This window comes from Chionomys nivalis, chromosome 26 (assembly GCF_950005125.1).
Source record: "Chionomys nivalis chromosome 26, mChiNiv1.1, whole genome shotgun sequence".
Classification (NCBI taxonomy): Eukaryota; Metazoa; Chordata; class Mammalia; order Rodentia; family Cricetidae; genus Chionomys; species Chionomys nivalis.
Genome location: NC_080111.1, coordinates 30,578,936 through 30,594,242, shown reverse-complemented (window position 1 = coordinate 30,594,242; position 15,307 = coordinate 30,578,936). Strand labels below are relative to the sequence as shown.

At 42.0% G+C, this 15,307-nt stretch overlaps 1 protein-coding gene and 1 pseudogene across 3 annotated transcripts in view; one reads left to right on the top strand and one right to left on the bottom strand.

Annotated features, from left to right (window-relative positions):
• Rundc3b (RUN domain containing 3B) overlaps positions 1 to 15,307 on the top strand; it is a 159,759-nt gene that overhangs the window by 110,882 nt on the left and 33,570 nt on the right. For all 3 annotated transcript variants that reach the window (XM_057758775.1, XM_057758776.1, XM_057758774.1), the window contains one exon: positions 10,934 to 11,091. In XM_057758775.1, coding sequence (XP_057614758.1) covers positions 10,934 to 11,091 — 158 coding nt within the window. The remainder of the gene's footprint in view (positions 1 to 10,933; positions 11,092 to 15,307) is intronic.
• LOC130866724 (epithelial splicing regulatory protein 1-like) lies at positions 12,116 to 14,423 on the bottom strand (annotated as a pseudogene).

Below are 15,307 nucleotides of genomic sequence, written 5' to 3'. Positions count from 1 at the left end.
CAATTAATATGTGAAGCTCAATGTGTGATTTAGGCTTTAGTAGTGTTTTCTTTACAAACGTGGTGCCCTTCTGTTTGGGGCATAGATGTTGAGAATTGAGATGTCATCTTGGTGGTTTTTCCTTTGATGAGTATGAACTGTCCTTCCTCGAATCCTTTGATTAAGTTTGGTTTGAAGTCTGTTTGATTCGATAGTAGAATAGTTACAGAAGCTTGTGTCTTGGGTTCTTGGGTCTGTTTGCTTAGAAGATTTTTTTCCATCGCTTCATACTGAAGTAATGTCTGTCTTTGGTGTTGAAGTATGGTTCTTGTATGCAGCAGAAGGATGGATCCTGGTTTTGGATTCATTCTGTTAACCTGTGTCTTTTATTGGTGAATTGAGTCCATTGCTATTTTCAGAGATATTAATGACCAGTGATTGTTAATTCCTGTTGTTTTGTTGTTGGTTGTGGTGGTGTGTTTGTGTGTATGTGTTATTTCATGTGTTATTTTCATGGGTTGCAGTTAACCTGCTTAGGTCAGAGTTTTTATTCTGACACCTTCTGTAGGCCTACATTTGTGGATAGATACTGTCTAAATTTGTCTTTGTCATGGACTATCTTGTTTTCTCCATCTGTAGTGATTCAGAGTTTTGCTAGGTATAGTGGGTAAATAGTGGGTATAGTTGGACTGGCATCTGTGGTCTCTTAAGAGCTGTAAGACATCTATCCAGGCCCTTCTGACTTTTAGAGTCTCCATTGAGAATTTGGGTGAATTCTAATAGGTCTGTGTTCATATGTACTTGGCCTTTTCTCCTTGAAGCTTTTAATTTTGTTGTTGTTGTTTTTGTATATTTAGTGTTTTGAGTATTATGTGTTGGGGGGGGGGGCTTTCTTTTCTTGCCCAATCTATTTGGTGTTCTGTAAGCTTCTTGAACCCCTATAGGAATCTCTTTCTTTAGATTAGAAAAGTTTTCTTCTATGATTTTGTTGAAAATATTTTCTGTGCCTTTGAAATAGGATTATTCTTCTTCTATTCCTATTATTCTTAGTTTTGTTTTTATCATAGTATCCCAAATTTCCTGACTGTTCTGTGTTAGGAACTTTTTTATATTTAACATTTTCTTTGACTGTTGTATCAATTTCTTCTATCGTATCTTCTATGCCTGAGAGTCTTCCTTCCATCTCTTATATTTTGTTGGTGATATTTGCATCCATAGTTTGTGTTCACTTACCTATTTTTTCCATCTCTAGGGTTCCCTCAGTTTATGTTTTCTTTATTGCTTCTATTTCCATTTTCAGGTCTTGGGAGGTTTTATTCATTTATTTCACTTGTTCGTGTCTTCCTAGATTTCCTTAAGTTATTTGTTCATTTCCTGTTTAAGGGCCTCTAGCATCTTCATAAGGTTGGACTTAGGGTTACTTTCTTGTGCTTCTGCTGTGTTTGAATACCAAGGGCTTGTAGTAGGATAACTTGTTTCTGGTGGTGCCATGCTGCCCTAGGTGTTGCTAATTGTGTTCTTACACTGACCTCTAGTCATCTGGGTTTGGTGCTGATTTCTGAGGTTATCTTTGTTGAATGGATACATTTTGGATGTATTTCTCCCTTGCTTCCTGGCCTGAGTGGCCTGTGGTTCTGGTGACCAGCGAGTCTTCAGGTCCAAGAGTAAGTCTCCACAGTTCAGGTCCAACAGTGTATCTTCATGGTTCAGGTCCAATAGCAAGTCTCCATGGTTCAGGTCCAATAGCGAGTCTCCATGGTTCAGGTCCAATAGTGAGTCTCTACTGCTTCAGACCCAATAGCAAGTCTCCATGGTTCCAGTCCTCACTGGGGCTGTGGGTGCTCCTTTTGTTTATGAGGTTCTGGGGTTCTGGATACTACTGCGGTCTCTGGAGCGTTATGAACCTAGGCTTTCTGGTATTTCTGATAGCTGTGTGACCTACAGTAGAGCAGGAGTTATCTTCTGTTGGGGACTGCTGGGTGGGGCTTAAAGGGTTCTAGGGGGCATGTCTTAACTGGGGTTCCTGATACAGGCGTGGCCTCTGGGGATTGTGGGCAGGGATATGGAGCCAGGGAAAGGGGTGCTACTGGAGACTGCTGGGCAGGGTTTAGGGGTATTAGAGGGTGGTGGGTGGTGTCTTACCTGGAGTTCCTAGTACTGCCGTGGCCTCCAGTAGACTAGACTGACCTCACACTTGCAATAATTTCTCTGCCTCACCCTCTTGGGTGCTAGGATTAGAGGCATAAGCTTCCATGTATGGTAATATTGTCTTTTCTTTTAAATATTTTAATTTTGAGAATTCATTTATGAGTAGTATAATTGTATCATCCCCATCTTTCTTGTCCCCTCCCCTTCCTACTATGTCCCCCTTTCCCTCTGAAATCCATGACCCCTTCTTCTTTAGTCATTATTGTTAGACACATACATGCACATAATATGCAGCCTACTGATACTGTCTTTTAAAAAGGAACAATTCCCAGGAATATATAATAATGCTGAGTTCATAAACATCTAATAATATATCAATAAAAATGTGAACCAGAACTTAAGAGAATATCCAGAAGAAATAATCCAAAATTATGATTTCTTTTAACAACTTTCAGAGTAATTTTTAAATTAAGTAAAGATTAATAAGGATGTAGTGAACTTTAACAAAACAGCTAATAAACTTAATCTGAAATACATTAAGTTCCGATGGCTAGAATATTATTAATATTAACTAATTAATTTAATGCACCTTCTTGTCAAGCACCAGTGGAATGGCTGTATAACTTTCAATAAGTAGAGGAAGGAGCAATGTTGATTTTTCAAATTCCAGATATCAACCAGCGGTCACAGTATCCATGCAATAAAGGCAGACAGCAGTTCTTAGGTATCTTCTCTTTGCTGTCATAAAATACTCTGAGCAAAGCTACTCCGGGGAGAAAGGCTTATTTTGTTTAGCAGTGTGTGGGCATGCAGTCCATCATGATGAGAAGAATGACAGAGGTGTTGAGAGGACCGTGAAGATAGTCAGATTGCATCCAAACTCAGAAAGCAGAGAGTTAACAGAAAGTGGGGCCAGACTTTAGAACCTCAAGTCCTGCTCCCAGTAACCCACCTCCCCCAGCAAGACTCCGCCTTCTGAAGGTCCCACAGCCTTTCCAAATGGCACCACCAGATCAGGATCAGATGTTTAAACAGATGAGCACAATCAAACTCCATCAGCACAAAGTTCGTTATCACCCACATTTATCACTTACTTAGGTATAGGGCAAAAGTATACTAGAGCATATAGGGTATATACTAATAATCTATATTTCAAAGCTGGGACATTTTTACCTGCCACTGTTAACAAGACTTGGAAATTTTAAAACAAGATTTGCCTTAAATTGTGTATAAGATTTCTCAAATTGAAAATATAGGGTATACTCAAGTATAGGGCAAAAGAAGCAAATAGTAGAAATGGATGAAACTAAAAACAGTGCAAACTCACAGTTATAAATGGCAATTATGTGGTATTGTAGGATTTAGAAGAATTAAATTAGGAAGATAATTATCTGAAATGCAGGCAGAGAACAAACAATTCAAAGGAAGGGAAATAATAGAATAATCGATATGGACAAAATAAAAAAAGAGATGAACAGAACCAAATGTTGATTATTCGCCACATCCAGTGAAACAGAAAGATTTTCAGCAGAATAATTTGTTCTAAAAAGTTAAGATACATATAAACAGTTTTTAATAAAGAGAGTAGGAAGTATAACTAAAAAGTGGCCAAAATCTTACCAGTTGATTAGGTAGTAATTGTAACAATTCCATGTCAGTGCCTCAGAAAACTGAAATGAAGAATTTCTTAAGTATCTCTTATCAAAACTGACAGAGTTGCATACACTTGCATGCTTTTGAAAGCTAAGCTTTTAAAAATCATTTCCCAGAAATGATTGAGGGAGCCGTTATGGGGCTAGCAAGAAAAGTGGCACTAGGGAAATTCCCAGGAATCCCAGGAATGACCCCAGCTAAGACCCTAAGCAATAGAGAGGGTGCCGGAACTGGTCTTGCCCTGTAATCAGATTGATGGCTATCTTAAATGTCGCCATAGAACCTCCATACAGCAACTGATGGAAGCAGATTCAGAGAGCTGCAGTGGAGTACTGGGCTGACCTCCCAGAGTCCAGTCGAAGAGAGGGGGTAGCAAGAATATGAGCAAACTGGTCAAGACCATGATGGGGATACACACTGAAACATCTGACCTGAGCTAGTGGGAGTTCGCTGACTCCAGACTGACTGCAGGGGAACCAAACTAGGCCCTCTGAATGCAGGTGACAGTTGGGTGGCTGGGACAGTCTGTGTGCCATTGACAATAGGATCAGGTTTCATTCCTAGTGCTTGAACTGGCTTTTTGGAGCCCATTCTCTTTGGAGGGATACCTTTCTCAGTCTAGATATAGAGGGAGAGGGCCTTGGTCCTGACTCAAAGTGAAGTGCCAGGCTTTGTTGACTCCCCATGGGAAGCCTTAACCTCTCTGAGGAGTAGATGGGGGACAGAGTGGGCAGGAAGTGGGGGGAGGGAGAGGGAACTAGGATTGGTATATAAATGAGAAAAGATTGTTTTAAAAAACAATAAAAAGAGGGGGAAAAATCATTGCCCAGAACTAACTAATGAAGTCATCAGATTCGTGGTTTGGAGATACACTCTAGCAACTATTGTAACAACGGTGTTGCCTACTATACAGTGACTGTCTCTAATACCAGACAGAGCTGAGATACTCTCTTGTTAACAACATCCTGCCTACTGTACAGTGACTGTCTCTAATACCAGACAGAGCTGAGATACTCTCTTGTTAACAACGGTGCTGCCTACTATACAGTGACTGTCTCTAATACCAGACAGAGCTGAGATACTCTCTTGTTAACAACATCCTGCCTACTGTACAGTGACTGTCTCTAATACCAGACAGAGCTGAGATACTCTCTTGTTAACAACGGTGCTGCCTACTGTATAGTGACTGTCTCTAATACCAGACAGAGCTGAGATATTCTCCAGTGGACTAAGTGAATCTAGTATACCACTGATATCTGTGTGAACCCATAGAAGTATTACCCATGGTAGGAATATGATCAGTATAAAATATAAAAACATAGTAAGAACAATTAAACCTCTGACCCTATGCCCCAGCAGTTCTGTTTCTTAGAACAGTGGGATGTGTGGTCCAAGAAACATATAAGTGTGTTCATAGCATTATTGTTACTATCAAGAAAATTCTGAAATAATTCTAATGGCCATTGACTGGACAGGGATTAAGCTGTAATATACAATGAAATAATATACAGTATTGAAAGTCAATGGGCTGTTTGGCTAAACTCATCAATGTAGATGAGAAAGGATGTTTCAAAAGAGTACATGTAGACAAAACTCAGGGAAACTAAGCAATATGTTAAGACAATATTTGTGATAAAAGCCAGAGAGAAAAGGAGATAATAAACACATATCTCAATATACTGCCCTTCCTGCAGATTGTAGATAATTATATTGGCTCCTACTGTAGTGGTAATTTATTGAGATAATAATGTATTTTTTAATTACTAATGCTTGAAAATATCTGTATATAGTTTGTATTAAAACATACAAAAAGAAAGATTTCTTATAAAATTACTTTCAATCATTGAGATTCGATTATGAAGTGGATATATGAAATTTACTATGGAAAACAATCTTCAGGGGCAAGTAGAAAACAATCTTCAGGGGCAAGTAATACTAGCCCTTTTAACAGGTACGATGAAGCTAAAAGAAAGGAAGCAGTTTGTCACAATTGAGAGTGTGTACTGTGGTGAGTGGTAAAACTGGAATATGACACTCGGTAGTTCATAGCAATTAGCCTGTCGTCCTGTGAAAGATTTATACTGCCTCCTGCTGTTAGGCTAAAATGTTAATGTCTATGTGATTTTGAAAACTGATCACATAGAATCAGTTTTCTAATAGATCTATATTTCAAAGCTGGGACATTTGTACCTGCCACTGTTAACAAGACTTGGAAATTTTAAAGCAAGATTTGCCTTAAATTGTGTATAAGAGTTCTCAAATTGAGAAAACAATAGTTTTAGGCACTGGGGAGATTTCTCAGTGTTTTGAGTACCTACTGCTCTCACAGAGGAATTAAACAATTAATTCCCAGCACCCACATGGCAACTCACAGCCATCTGTAACTTCAGTTCCGGGGATCTGAAGCCCCCTTCTAGCCTCCATGGGCACCAGGCATGCACACAGAACATACACATGTGATGCAGTCAAAACACTCATCAATAAACATAATAAAAATTAAAGTTTTTCTAAAGTAGCTTCAGCACTAGAGAGATGGTTCAGTGGTCAAGAGTTCCTGCTGCTCTTGAGAAGATCCAGGTCCAGTTGCTAGTACCCAATCAGGTAGCTCACAGCCACCCTTAACTCCAGATCCAGGGGATCCAATGTCTCCTGGCCCCTGTGGGGAACCTTCATGCACAGTGGTACCCATAAACTGACTCAGATACATCTATAGACACATGAATAAAAAATAAATCGAAGACCTGGAGGACCACAGCATGCGTCAGGGACAGAGGCAGGGAGGGAGATCCAAGCTGCCAGAAGAAGCTTTTATTCTATGGTTTCTAAGTCCTGTAGCCAGAAGACAACTAAACTCAGAGATGAGCCTGGAATAATGGTGCACACCCTTAATCCCAGCACTCAGGAGGCAGAGACAGGCAGATCTCTGAGTTCCAGGACAGCCGGGGCTACACAGAGAAACCCCGTCTTGAAAATCAAATGACACCTCACTGAGAGCTTAAGAACCTTCGAGGTTTAACCTTGACTACAGGAACAATAATCTAGCAGAGAACAGCAAATGAATTAACAACACTGAGGAGAATTTAAACGCAGGAATGGCTGGCTTACCAGTGTCACACGTTAGAACTGACCCTTGAAGGCGATGTGCTTGTGGAGACTTACCTAAAGGAAAAAAAGCAGAATTTTATTTGGTCGGAGAAAACCTAGCCTCGTGGTGGCAGAGTGTGACTGTTCAGTGTTTCTCACTTGAGAACTGTGAGGTAGAGCAAGATGTGTGTGGAGCCCGTGCCTTGGCTGGTCCAGTTCTTTGCGCCACGTCATAAAACTTCCTACTTGAAGTCGTTCACGCTGTTGAACAGCTTTATTGCAACGAAGTGAGAGGCATCCAGACTTTAGGTACATCCAGATTCATAAATGCACAGAGAAGTTTCTTCCCATCATGAAAGGATGTTTTGAAAACCTTTGGGGGCAGCTGTTTTGCAGACAATTTTAAAATTTTCTGAAACATCCTGCTTCCTGAAGGTAAGTGTCAGGAGATTTATCCTCTTAGTGAAGAGGAATCACAGCTTTCCCAGAAAGGAAACTGCAGAGATGCAGGAGTGTGCAGTGAATACTGGAGCTGAAGATACAGGATTGTACAGCGAATACTGGAGCTTCAGGGATGCAGGAGTGTGCAGAGAATACTGGAGCTGCAGGGATGCAGGGGTGTGCAGAGAATACTGGAGCTGCAGGGATGCAGGAGTGTGCAATGAATACTGGAGCTGCGGGGATGCAGGAGTGTGCAGTGAATACCGGAGCTGCGGGGATGCAGGAGTGTGCAGAGAATACTGGAGCTGCGGGGATGCAGAAGTGTGCAACAAATGCTAGAGCTGCAGAGATGCAGGAGGGTGCAGCGAATACTGGAGCTGCAGGGATGCAGGAGTGTGCAGAGAATAGTGGAACTGCGGGGATGCAGGAGTGTGCAGCAAATGCTAGAGCTACAGATACAGGATTGTACAGCGAATACTGGAGCTGCAGGGATGCAGGAGTGTGCAATAAATACTGGAGCTGCGGGGATGCAGGAGTGTGCGACTGAATATTGAAACTGCAAAGATACTGACTGGTAGCTTGAATGTAATTGGCCCCAAAATCTCACAGAGAATAGCACTATTAGGGGGTGTGGCTTTCTTGGAGTAGGTATGGCCTCACTGAAAGAAGTGTGTCACTGTGGGGGAGGGCTTTTTGAGGTCTTTTATTTAGGCTTCCTCAGTGTCACAGTTAGTTTCCTGTTGCCCGCGAGATGTAGCGGTCTCAGCTCCAGCACCATCAGCCGCCATGCTTCCACTGCGATAATAATGGTCTGAAACTATAAGTCACCCCAATTAAGTGCTTTCTTTCTGAGAGCTGCCACGGTCATGGTGTCCCTTCACAGTGTTAGAAAACCCTAAGACACTGAGTATGTGGCAGAATTACGTACTAAGCAGGCATTTCTTTAAGAAGAGCAAAAATCTGGTCCAGCCAAACTCAGAAACTTTATCTGATGAGCTTGAAAATGGTGCCAAGATCATGGAACTAGTGATTTTAAGGAGAATTTGGTGTCCCTGGTCCAGAACTCCTGAAAACTCCAGAACATTAAAGACAGCCTTACAGAAGAGAAAGTGGGAAGTACACTTGAACACGTTGGCACAGGAGACCACTTCCTAAATAGAACCCCAGTAGCACAGATACTGAGAGAAACAATTAGTAAATAGGACCTCCTGAAACTCAGAAGCTTCTATAAAGCAAGTAAACAAGACAAAATGGCAGACTACAGAATGGGAAAAGATCTTCACCAACCTCACATTGAACAGAGGACTGATCTCCAAAATATACAAAGAACTCAAGAAGTTGGTCATCAAAAGAACAAATAATCTAATTTAAAAAATGGGATACTGGCCTAAACAGAGAACTCTGAACAGATGAATCTAAAATGGCTGAAAGACACTTAAGGAAATGCTCAACATCCTTAGCCATAAGAAAAATGTAAATCAAAACTCTGAGATTCCATCTTACACCTGTAAGAATGGCCAAGATCAAAAACACTGATGACATCTTATGCTGGAGAGGATGTGGGGTAAAGGGAACACTCTTCCATTGCTGGTGGGAATGCAAACTGGTACAGCCCCTTTGGATATCAGTATGGTGATTTCTCAGAAAATTAGGAAACAATGTACATCAAGACCCAGCAATACCACTTTGGGGTATATACGCAAAGGATGCTCAATCATACCAGAAGGAAATGTGTTCAACTATGTTCATAGCAGCATTGTTTGTCATAGCCAGAACCGGGAAACAACCTAAATGCCCCTCAACCGAAGAATGGATAAAGAAAAAAATGTGGTACATTTACACAGTGGAGGACTACACAGCAGAAAAAATGACATCTTGAAATTTGTGGGCAAACAGCTGGATCTAGAAAGCATCATATTGAGTGAGGTAACCCAGACCCAGAAAGACAGATATAAGATGTACTTACTCATAAGTGGCTTTTAGACATAAAGCAAAGAAAAACCAGCCTACAATTCACCATCACAGAGAACTTAGACAACAAAGAAGACCCTAAGAGAGACACATATGGATCTAATCTACATGGGAAGTAGAAAAAGACAAGATAGCCTGAGTAAATTGGAAGTGTGGGAATTATGGGATAGGATGGAAGGAAAGAAGAAAAGACAGGAGGGAAGTGGATAAAAATATATAGCTCAATAAAAACAGTAAACAAGTCAAGGTGAAAGGGGCCTGGGAAGATTGCTCAGTGGTTAGAGTCCTGCTCTTCCAGAGTACCTCTGGGTTCAATTCCAAACACCTACAAGACCGGCCAAATGCGCCAACTCCAGTTCCACGGAAATAGGTAACAGGCATGCACATGGTGGATAAACATTCGTAGAGGCAAAACTCCCACACACTCATAAAAATAAACAAACAAATAAAAGACAATGTGGGAAGGAAGGCAAATATCTTCATTTCTCAGTAGTAAAAGACATGAACATTTTTAAAGTAACTTTTCTTTGCTTATGTTTGCTTCTTCTGTTTTAGTCTGCATTTCTAAAGTGTTTACACAGAGCCTTGAACTAGTCTTGAAAATATCTGTCAGTGAGGTCTCTACCCAATGTGTGAGAAGAAAGTCTTGGTTCAGCAGTGCCTATGTTTTGGGCATGCCTAAAGAAATGAAGCTAGAAGACACTTGTAAAGTTATCCTTTAGTCGTGAATGTTTTGTGGCCTCCGTAGAAAAAGGGTTAAACAGGTAACTCCTTCATCACCCAGTCACACTGTGCCAGCTAACACAGACCTTTGTTTTTGCTAGTCATTAATAATTTCATTTGTAGGAGGAAGTTTATAAAAGGTTGAAAGAAGGAAGTAGCAAAAACCAACGTTGGTCTTTGATATCGAAGGAAGAAGTTGTTTCTGGTCCCAAAATTAATATTTCCAACGAACAAGCCCCTGGTAGTGTAAAGCAGTTAGCCTTGGAGTCCATCAGGAGAAGATGCAGGACAAGGAAGCAGATCCCAAATGGAGCAGAAAGCGTGGGCATGCATACCCAGAAATGAAAGAGTGTTTTCATACTCTTGGGTTTACACCAATTTGTTAGTAGTATAGTTAGTTGTGGAACATGCCTTGCACCTACTACTTAATTTACTTATTAACTTCTGTAAATATCAAATATATAGTGCCCAGCAGTCCAGGAGAACATCAGTTATTGCTTTGAAGTGATCATCTGCCATCTGTTTCTAATGAGTGGGATCTGGAGTTGGTTCCTTGTATATACAAAGTATAATTTAGAGTATTGATATTTGTGGACTTAGAAAACCTGTGTTTATCATCACAAAGTCCTATTTAAGTCCTGTGCATTAAGTAACCCTTTCACTCTGAAAGGGAGAGGTGAGGGCAGGAGGTGAAGTTCAAGGTCATCTGAGACTATATACTAGACCCCACTTCCCATTCCATTTCCCCAAATAACAGTCAAAAATGCAGAGTGCATATTAAGCTTCCATGTTCAATTAAAATCATTCATCAGTAGTATTTTGAGATGTTTCGTTATGAAATAGATGGACATACTGCTGACGGTGTTCATCCTTGATCTTAAGATGTCTTAGAATTTCTACAGTTGACCTTACCCTTGTGCTACTGTGTTTCCAGGGTTATCTTGAAGAACTCTTACGGCTTCGTGAGAACCAGCTTTCTGAATCTGTCTCTCAGAATAAAGTGCTGCTTCAGAGGATTGAAGATTCTGATCTGGCCCACAAGTTGGAGAAGGAACAGTTAGAATATATCATCGTGGAGCTTCAAGATCAGCTGTAAGTGAGGTTCTTTCCTAAGAATGGCGATACATAGACATGAGCATGGAGTGTACTCTGCTCTACAATCTAATTCCAGACATCTACTTGCCGCTCAGATCTTCTCGCTCTTTGTAAGAAAGTGGTTTTGTTCCTTACTAGAAAAGTCATCTGTTTTCACTGTGGGGAAATTAGAAAACACAAGGTGAAAATTAAAATCACCTTCAGTTGTTCTGTGTAGTACGCACTAAAAATGCATGATTTCTACTTAAGTCTCTGTCTCTGCAGGCTGGGCATCAAGCTTACTGACGCACAACCTCAGCCCTGAAGCACTCGTGGAGCTGAATTAGTTACTGATTGACTGCAAACATTGTACCTTAGACCAGTATTACTCAAATGCAGTCCTGATGGATGGAACTGAAGGCAGGCTCTGCCATGGCATCACTGTGCACATTTAATATGGTCTCCTCTGGAAGAATTTTGCAGCAGGCAGTTTTTAGATGAGCACAGCTATGGTGTGTGGAGCTGCCTTCTGGTATGAGCTCCTTCACCTGTCACTGCTCAAAGCTACCATTTTGTCAAAATTATGTTAATTTTTATAGTGAAAATTCTCCACATAATAGATTTTACTCTTAAAGGATATTTTTTTAGTTTAAAGCAAGTATATTTATATTTGGGGGACATTCAACCTTAATAGAAATATAATCATTCCCATTATGAATCATTCTGCTTTGTGATTCATCTCCATGTTGTTACCACCTGATCATAAGGAACAAAGCTACCCCTTGCAGTCCAGTTAACAGGAGGTGGAAGGGGGAGAGCTGAACTCAGGGGCGACCTTAAGATCATGCTAGTCACATACCACAAATAAGTAGTAAACTTCTCGAGTCTGCCTTAAAACAACCTCTTAGTCAGAGATGTGAGCAGAAGCTGTGGCTGGCCATGCTAACCTTCAGTGAGGGAGACGATATTCTTTTGTGAGCACACACTCTGGTTGTCAAAGGAGTCCTTTGTCTCTGTCCCTGCTGTCACTTCCTGTAGAGCCTTACCTGGCTGAGTAGTTCATGAAGAGCTGAGTGCCCGCTGGGCAGTGTGTGGTGGAGGACTGCAGTGCCTGGGACTCTGCTGGGCAGTGTGCGGTGGAGGGCTGAAGTGCCTGGGGACTGAAGAGCAGAGCTGAGTGCCCACTGGGCAGTAAGCGGTGGAGAGCTGCAGTGCCCGCTGGGCAGTGTGTGGTGGAGGGCTGAAGTGCCTGGGGACCTGCTGGGCAGTGTGCGGTGGAGGGCTGCAGGGCCCGGGGACTGAAGAGCAGAGATGGCTGATAAACGGCAGCTTCGGTAGGAATCACGGCTGCAGGAGATAGGATTGTGCAGGAGGAGACAGGCATGTGACTTTCATGGCAGTGGGGATAAACCATTTCAATTTAAAGTGCCCCCCATTTGCACAGAGTATATCTCCTCAGCTGAACACTGAAAGACTGCCACATATCTCTCCTTCATGGTTTTTTTTTTTTTTTCAAATGATACTTCTATGCAGCCATGAATGCTCTGTCTGCAGACTTCATCTGGGTAAAGGCATCTCCTGATGGGCAGCCCGGGTATTCAATACCATGGGAACCCCATGCATTGTCCAGAATGCCCTCTACTGTGGCAGGATAGGGAAGTCCTCACACATATAGTCTCTTACGTTTGTGGGGAGCACACATTGCTGAGGTAGTACCGGGATAATGGGAGGGCTTAGAAGTGGAATCAGAGGGGCTGAGGAGAACCCATTCAGCTCCTGCTGCACTTCGGCGGTCGTACTTCTAAAAAGCTCCATGTATCTTTTACCAGCAAGTAATTATGCTTCCGCAGGGTATTCTGAGTGTATTCCTTACAAGCAAAGAGCACAGAAGCATCTCCTGTCATTCTCCCATCAGGATGGGTAACAAAGATGCCTTCCTTTCCCCCGGTGATGGGACAGTGCTGTCCTTGGAAGGCTACCACCCTTTCAGCTGTGGCTGTGAAAGGGAGCATGCAGGTGATGACTTGATTTTCCTTGGAGAGGTACTAGGCTACCTCACTGGATGTCCCTCCAGAAATTTTAAGAAAATCTTCACCCATTGCTTTGTAAACCTCGATGTACCGGTTCCCATGGTTCCCTCTGTGATGTTTGTGCCTCTGTAGAACTAGATCTCTGTGCTCCTCACTTACAGACCTAACCAGAGCTTCTCCATCGCTCCACTCCTGAGCATGCAGAGTGCTGCACCTCCCTTGGCGATATTTAGTCCTTTGAAGAACCTTACAAGGTCTTAATCAAAAGACTGCCAGGGCAAACCTCAAGCCCTCACGACCTACTGTGTTGTCAGCAGTGAGCTCCATCTTGCATGTACCACTTTCAGATTGTAGCTTACTCCCTCTGGATCTGAAAATCTGTGATTGTAAGGCTCTGAGATCATCGCTAAAATTATGTTCCCCATATCTTCAACTTGAGATGCTCCATATCAGGAGACAGGGTCGTTCTACTCAAAGTTTAGGCTTTCCGCCATCGCTGCTAGGTCCAGCTTGTCGATATGAGGTGAGCCAAGGCAGTATTTCTTGAATTCTCTTTGAAGATAAAAAAAAGGAATAGAAGCATTCAGGTAGTAGTAATGCATTCTTCTGGGAAGCCTCGGGATGCAAGATTCCCCTGACATGAAGCTGCCCATCAGTACACAGACAGAAGGAAATGCCTACCCCAGTGTTCAGTTCATTGCTCACTGATGGTTAAACTGTCCTGAAGGCTTGGTCCAGCTGTGGCATGAAAGACAGGTTTTCAGCATCTGTTTTGGTTTCTTCTTTGCTGATCCAGTCTAACTAGTACTTTGTGCAACTGTCCCACCTTCTTGTTGGCCAAATCTAGGACTTTCCATAGCAGCAGGATCAGCTCCTTCTCATCTGAACCTGGCTTGGCTCCGGTGGCCCCAGCAGTAATCCAGAAAAGCACCTGCAAATAATCCGGAGAGCCATCATGCCAATAGGTGGGGAAGGGAAGAAGGAGAGTTGGAAGTGAGAACAAGAAAACCTGTGCTAAAACCTTCTTCCAAGAGAAAAAGCACCCACCCCTGTGCTCATGGCCGCCAGGGCAAAAGGCAGTATCCAGCAACCCAAGCCTCTGGCAGGAACTCCACACCCAGGGCAGAAAGGGGATGGATGGAGGGAGCAGCAGCCCTGCCCTTGCTGTATCCAATTGCTGGTGCGCCTATGAGAAAAGCTGAGGAGCCAGTGGTACCCCCTTAAAGGATAAATTTTAAACATTAGACTTTCAGAAAAATTATAAGAACTAGTACACAGAATTTACATACTTACTTTGCAGGATTTACCAGATTTTAACATTTTGTCTTTAATTCTCCTTCTCCTCACACATGCATGCAATTTTTAACCATGTAAATGCTGTAAACATTATCATGCCTTCTGCTTCTGTGTGTCTGAAGTTTACTAAGAATAAAGACATTCTTGTAGATAGCCAAAGTTCGTGAATCAGTTTTAACAGGTCAGATTGACTAGGTATTCTAACCTCCATCACTCGTATTTGCGTTTCATTGAATATTCTGAAAGCGTCCCTCGGTGCGCTTCTGTTTCCCTGTGACCAAATCCAATTCAAGTCCGTGTTTTCTATTTGGTTCCATTTTTTTTCAGTCACTTTAACTTGGAGCAGTTTCTCAGTTTGTCTCACATGAGATTGATGCGGATTACAAATGCAGGCCAGGGATTTTTATTGTACTGTAGTGTTCCTTTGCGTTTGCTTTGATAAACTTGTCTTCCCCCCCCCCCCAAAATCTAACAGAAGTTACTTTCGCCTTAAGGGTGTAATATCTGCCAGGCAGTGGTGTACACCTTTAATCCTAGCACTCAGGAGGCAGAGGCAGACAGATCTCTGAGTTCAAGTTCAGCCTGATCTACAAGAGCTAGTTCCAGGACAGGCTCCAAAGCTACAGAGAAACCCTGTCTCGAAAAACAAAACAAAACAAAACCCAAAAGTAAGTGAAGTCTTTTGACTCTTTGTCAATGCTATAAATTTTAATGAATTGGACAAATATTCTGAAATGTGAAATGTTCTGTCTTTTGTGCCACTGCTGCTATTCCCCTTTATAGTTCATACATAAGATACGGTAAAAGGTATTATGAGGCCAACTAAACAGGTTAGGTGACTCTTTATTTTACCTACTTGCTTATTTATTTACTTACTTACCCATTGGTTTTCTGAGATGGAGTTTTAC